The 6,658-nt window shown below is 34.6% G+C and overlaps 1 protein-coding gene across 1 annotated transcript; it reads left to right on the plus strand.

The window, feature by feature from the left end:
* The first annotated feature begins 1,084 nt into the window (after window positions 1–1,084).
* On the plus strand, window positions 1,085–5,484 carry LOC125239058 (uncharacterized protein PFC0810c-like). Its single transcript, XM_048146517.1, has 2 exons — window positions 1,085–1,137; window positions 3,740–5,484. The coding sequence occupies exons 1-2, from the start codon at window positions 1,095–1,097 to the stop codon at window positions 5,335–5,337; spliced, it is 1,641 nt and encodes a 546-aa protein (XP_048002474.1). The 5' UTR covers window positions 1,085–1,094; the 3' UTR covers window positions 5,338–5,484.
* The last annotated feature ends 1,174 nt before the right edge of the window (window positions 5,485–6,658 follow it).

Below are 6,658 nucleotides of genomic sequence, written 5' to 3' on the forward strand. Positions count from 1 at the left end.
AATCGTTCTCCCAAGGGAGTTATGAAATTTCTAGTACTGTACTTAACTGTTTTACATCTATTTACATATTTTTTACATTGCGAGTGTGATGAAAAACATTGTGTGTAACTCGGGGAGTATGAATATTACAAACTCGAGTCTTTAAATCGCTCCGGCAAGCCGTCGCGATTTAACTTACTCTCGTTAGTAATATTCAACTTCCTCCCCTTGTTGCACAATGTATACTATTATACAACCCCGTCGTTTTTGCGTCGGGGGTTAAAAACAGAGACTTTTGCCAACGGGCAGAAACCTTCCAATGACAAGCAAGTAATCTGTTATGTGTGATAATAAATAATAAATTATTTATATTGTATTATTTAAAAATCAACCTAGCTCCAAACTGAGCATACAGCCTGGCAAAAAGATTAGAAATATATTTTTTTTTATCATAGCAACACTTACTGCTCTTTACAATATACATACATATCTCATACGAAAGTGACTCGATATGCCACATGCAAAACGGTTACAGGGTGGCGCTCCTATTATTGTGTACTCTTTTTTTTTTTACCAGGCTGTAGCTTGTACATTACGATACAAGTGCGAAAAAAAGGAAGTTCGAAAACGAGTGGCGATAAATTAAAACACGACCGAAGGGAGTGTTTTATTTTTTCATTATTATTATATATGGGCCTACTCTTGGCCACAGACTAGCCAAAGGCAAAGACGTGGCCTACGATGGAGTGAGCTCGCCCAGAAGATGCCTGTTCACTCTTGATTTGAAGGTTGCCGGGTTATATGAGCTCGGAAATATAGCCGCCGGCAAGGAATTCCACTCCTTGGCAGTGCGCATAAGAAAAGAAGAAGCAACGAATTACGAATTTACTTTTCGCACGTGTATCGTACGACGTTTTTCAGTACAGATGGCCCTCCGAAGTTTAGACCTGACAAATAATGAACCACTCCACGCACTAGTGCGTAAAAAAAACACCATCTGTACTGAAAATATTGTAAATCGATTTTATAACCAAGTACATACCTATGAGTACTACTGATTGTTTGTTTTTTATAGCTAGTTTATCAGGTAATAAAAATCATAGCGATATTGACCAATGTTCTCGATTTTAAGAATAAGTGTGTTTGCTGCATACTTTGGTAAATATAATTTTGTATAGAACTCATTTGGTTTAAAGTAGAGATGGGCCGAATAAGGACTTTGCCGAATACGAATATTCGGCCGAACATTCGGTTTAGCTCTTAACGAACCGAAAATTCGGCCGAACATTCGGTTACGCCATATTTAGAAAGCATATGTTAAGATTAAAACTATTAAATGATTGGCAATGGTAATAATGGTTACATTATGTTACTAGAACTAAATTTGCTCTTATGATTTAGTGGTTAACTAAAACTTAGTTAAAACAACTCTGAACTCTTCTCAACTATACTTTTTCAGTTTTTTTTTAAATTTTGATTTATGTTTTGATGCAAAGGTAATTATTTCTTTTTAGTACTTCCTTAGAAAGCTACTAAAATAGGAGCTTATTATCCAATGGAATACATAAGATCTTCATTAGTTATTTACTTTGTTTATTCGGTATATATTCGGCATTGTAACCGAATTACTCGGCCGAATACATTGAAAAACTTGCCGCATATGCCGAATACCGAATATTCGGCCCATCTCTAGTTTAAACCAAAAACGATTTAATACTGGACTGACAAAGCCCATACTAAAAAGCGTACCCCTAAATGTATGGGCTTTTTAGGCTTAAAACTAGATGGCGCTGTTCGCCAAAGTGGCCAAAATCATATGTTCCTCAAATATGTTTGCCTGTTTTTATTTTTTATAAGAACAAATAACATATTTCTTTATTTTAAAATCATGATATCACGTCAATACACATTTTGAAAAAAATATACAAATTTTTAGGCATCATCAGTGTAGTTATGATAGTATTTAATAGATGGCGCTAAAAATCGAGGTACGATTTTTAGTATGAAGAATTGAAGATTATAAATCCATACTAATATTGTAAATGGGAAAGTGTGTGTATCTGTTTGTTTGTCCGTCTTTCACGGCAAAACGGAGCGACGAACTGACGTAATTATTTAAAGTGGAGATAGTTGAAGGGATGAACAGTGACATAGGCTACTTTTTGTCTCTTTCTAACGCGAGCGAAGCCGCGGGCAAAAGCTAGTCCTATATAAATAATCCTTGCCTCCAGCAATACAATCCATTGCTGTTACTTAATTGTCAAGAAACTCACAATTGGACGTAGTTACGCAGAAACGTTCCAATCCATCTAAAATTGTCATTGAAATTAAAGACTTGTTTTTCATACAAGGTCTAAAACTCAATGACAATTTCATGTGGATTGGAACGTTATTGCGTAACTACGTCCAATTATCAACATTAAAAATCATCAGAAAATTGATTGCGAATTGCGCCGTACAATAAGTCAAACTTTGAACTGAACGTGCCATGAAATGAGCATTTCTTTTTTTTGCCATTTTTTTTATTTTGATTTTTTTTAGGGAATTTTAGGTCAATTGTACTCAGAATCACGAGTCTTTTCAATCTCACTGGGAGACAAAGTGTCCCAGAATTTCCATACATTTTTGTTACTTTCCTCTTTTGTTACCACACACAACATGTACGGAAAATGGTAACAAAATAAGAAAAAATCGTATGGAACAATTTTTTTAACTACTAGGATTGAATAAGCTGGCAAAAAAAAGTATAATGCTCAAATATGGTTGTTGATTGACCGAGTTGTATTGAAAATAGATACTCCGTTCTATTGTTCAGGTAATCGACATAAGCAAAACCATTAAAGCTTTGATTTTTTAATTAATGCCATGAAATCGGGATATTTCGCCAGTGTGGGCTATGACGGATCTTAGGGGGCGTCTATTAATCACGTCATACTGTATAGTATGATTTTTGAGGTAAGGAACATATCTCAAAAATCATATTTCAATGTTTTACATAACCAGACTGTCAAAAATTTGAACTGAGTTTTAAAAATACGCGAACGGTGCACGCACGGCGGCACAAAACATGATCATTGAAATTTAAATTGTAAATAACTTAAAATAAACAGTTTCTAAGAGCTGTATGCAAAAAAGTATTGGCCCGGGGGGGGGGGGGGGGGGGGTCCTGATAATATCACCATAGCCTCGTAGCGCCCACCATACAAAATTTTTGCTAGGGAATTTTGATTCTCATTGTACTTGAGATTGGATTCAATTTCATTTCGAAAAATTTTAGAAACAAAAGAAATTGTACTTTATTTACAACTATACAACTAGGGAACAAATCAATCTTGTCGTTTTTTATTTCGTGTATGATATCTATTTCAATTTGTACTTTATTTGTTTACATGAAAATTAAAATTCCATTGAAACCAAATGTACCTACTTCAGAAAGTACATTGGGCGCCAAGAGGATAGAGGGGGTCAAAAATTTGCCAAAAACGTATGACGTTATTAATGGACGCTCCCTTATTGTCACGGATTCCGATCGGAGATATTACGAAAACGATCTGTCCCGTTTTAATTTACTGATAGGAAGGTATGTACCTACATTCGCGAATTTCTGTTTTGCCCTATGGTTGATTAGTAGAGAATGCCTTAAGGCATTAAGTCCGCCATTTGTACTTTTTTTTATTGTGCAATAAAGTTTAAATAAATAAATATGTGCGAAATCGTGTTTCAAATCAATATAAAATGAAACAGCTTATCTTAATTTCAGCTGTCGCACTCGCCATTGCCCCGAACAGCGTACAAATAAACTTGGAAACATCTATACGAATCGAACCAGACGAAAACATACACCATGTACTAGAAAACATCACAAGCTTCATAGACAAAATAAAATATGCCATTTTACCGACTGATAAAGTTGAAATCAAGCGGCGATCTTCAGAAATACCAAAAAAATACTTCACTAGATTTTTATATGATGTCTTAATAGTAATAAGTAGATTAAAAAACGTTATGATCGAGTGGTTTTTTAAAAGGCTTTACGAAGAGATACAATATTACTTCAAGTTTAAAGGATCAGCCTTTGCAGAGATTGTTAAGAATCCGATCGTGAAACGTTATCTAGAAGACAGTTTGAAGACTTGGTCGGAGACTGAGCCGTACGAAATAAAAACAAACATCAGAGAATATTTAATAGCCAAAAATAAAAATAAAATCATCTCTAAGCTTGGTAACTACATTGATGAGTTTTATGATAAAAAAGATGTTAAAAAATTCAAAGATACGATTAATAAATTAAAGAACTGCAGACAAGAGAAAGACTTTGCTAAAGTCATAAGAGATGCTATACACAATTTGATTATTAAACATTATGACAGTTTAAATTACATTACAAGAACTAGAATAACAGAAAAATTTGACAAATGGAGCGAATTTGCGATTAAAAGACGATTCAAAGCTGATAATGTTGGTAACTCTACAGTTAATGCTGCTAATATACATAATATTTCAAACATTACACAAACTAAAGTAACGGTACATAAATATCTACACGAAAACACGAGGACAACTGCTGATGATGTGGTAAATGATATTGAATCAATTAAAAATAAATATGTCATTAAAAATAATAATAATACTGCTTTGCGAGAAGATAATATAAACAACATAGTAGAAAATACAACTGAGGAAACTAACATAGTGAAAAGGTTTCAACTAAAACCTCGTACCAATGATAATATTAATGGAACTGAAGGAAATACAACTGTTCCACAAGATATTAACGATTCTAACATTACTATTCTAAACAATATTACAGACACTGAGGTGCCACTTAATATTAGTGTAAACGCTAAAAATGAAACATCAAACACTACTGCACCCAATATGACTACAGATAACACGACAGCTGTTCCAGAGAAATTGAATATTACAACTGTACCAGAGAATCTTAATATTACAACTGTACCAGAGAATAATAATACAATTGTCGAGAATCTTAATAATACAACACAGAATATGGAGCAAAGCGTAATGCCTGTTTTACAAGTGAAAGTGCAAAATACCACAGACTTGATACCAGTTCTGAGAGAAATAACAATACCTGGACACATTTTAAATATAAACGCTGCGTCTAAACCTAGTGATGTCCCAAAAGATATTCCTAGTGGAAAACCAAAAGAAAAGATTACAAGTAAAACAGTGAAAGTCAAAACGAAGAGAAAAATCGTGATTCGGCGGAAGAAAACCACACGCTATAGATCGCCTAGTGAGATACTGTTTCACAAGCACGAAGCGGAGAGAAAACGGCTCAATATGATGGATATTGAGGAACGGTTGGATGTGGAGGGCATTGATGGGAAATGAATGGGGGCAGTATAGACGGTCACCAAATCTTAGCACCGACATAGATTAAATATAAGAAAATCATACCATCCCATACATTAAAATGCGACCGCCTAAGAACACGCATACACTAATACATAGATGGCGCCACAAAAAAAATGTCTTGTAGCTTTCGATTATACTTGTAGATGGCGTTAAGTGTCACTTTTGACATAGATTTATGGCTCGAAAGTGACACTTAACGCCAATCTACAAATAATCGATGGCAACAAGGCATTTTTTGTGGCGCCATTTTAATGTATGGGATGGTATGATCTTTCAACGATTTAATACTGGTCTGACAAAGCCCATACAAAAAAGCGTACTGAAATGTATGGGCTTTGTAGGTTTAAAACTAGATGTCGCTGTTCGCAGCCTGGAAGTGGCCAAAATCATATTTTCCCCAAATATTTTTTTTTGTGCCGAGATTTGGTTGACCATCTATATGAGTAATTGGTTGAATCGAAACACAGTATTCAAAAAATCTTTTATTTACAGTTTTTATTAAAATATTTAAGTGTAATTGGTAAAAACTTATTAAGAAAATTATTTCTTAAACTGATATTATTTTATTTGTATACATAGGAATATACTTAACACTAAGTACTAGGAATATAATGACTATTCGTAAAAAAAAAATGAGCATACATACTTTAAAATTAGTAAAGTTCATATTAGAGATCAGACAAGCAGTCAATTGAGGTACTTAATTTCTAAAAAAATACACACTAAACTTGTCAAATTAAGCATCATAAAAAAAGAAATCAACACATGTACTATCACATAATTATTTTTAAAAACCGGGACTTAATCGCGTATAACTACATATTAAACTGACCTCCAACGTTTCAAGGACGGCGTTGTCCCCGTGGTCTCGGAGAAGACTGGCTTGAAATGACATCAACACCTTCTGACAGCCGCGCGAGTTTTTCGAACTACCCGCACTTGGTTTTGATTGACAACGCCGTCCTTGAAACGTTGGAGGTCAGTTTAATATGTAGTTATACGCGATTAAGTCCCGGTTTTTAAAAATAATTATGTGTAATAATCGTGAAAGTTTAAATCAGTGACATGTACTATCAGCTGCAAAAGTGCATTTTTTTATACTACGTCGGTGGCAAACAAGCATACGGCCCGCCTGATGTAAAGCGGTCACCGTAACCTATGGACGCCTGCAACTCAAACTGTCACATGCGCGTTGCCATCCCATTAGAAACTTGTACACTCCCTTTCGTTGTGTTAAGTACACAGCAAAAAGGAGTGTACAAGTTGTTCTAAGGAGGGTTCGGGTTGCCGACGACTC

This window comes from Leguminivora glycinivorella, chromosome 25 (genome assembly GCF_023078275.1).
Source record: "Leguminivora glycinivorella isolate SPB_JAAS2020 chromosome 25, LegGlyc_1.1, whole genome shotgun sequence".
Classification (NCBI taxonomy): domain Eukaryota; kingdom Metazoa; phylum Arthropoda; class Insecta; order Lepidoptera; family Tortricidae; genus Leguminivora; species Leguminivora glycinivorella.

Coding starts and splice junctions, on each gene's coding strand:
- LOC125239058 (XM_048146517.1), top strand. CDS start 1,095: ATGTTCTCGATTTTAAGAATAAGTGTGTTTGCTGCATACTTTG. Junction 1,138..3,739: donor TGTGTTTGCTGCATACTTTG/GTAAATATAATT, acceptor TCTTAATTTCAG/CTGTCGCACTCGCCATTGCC.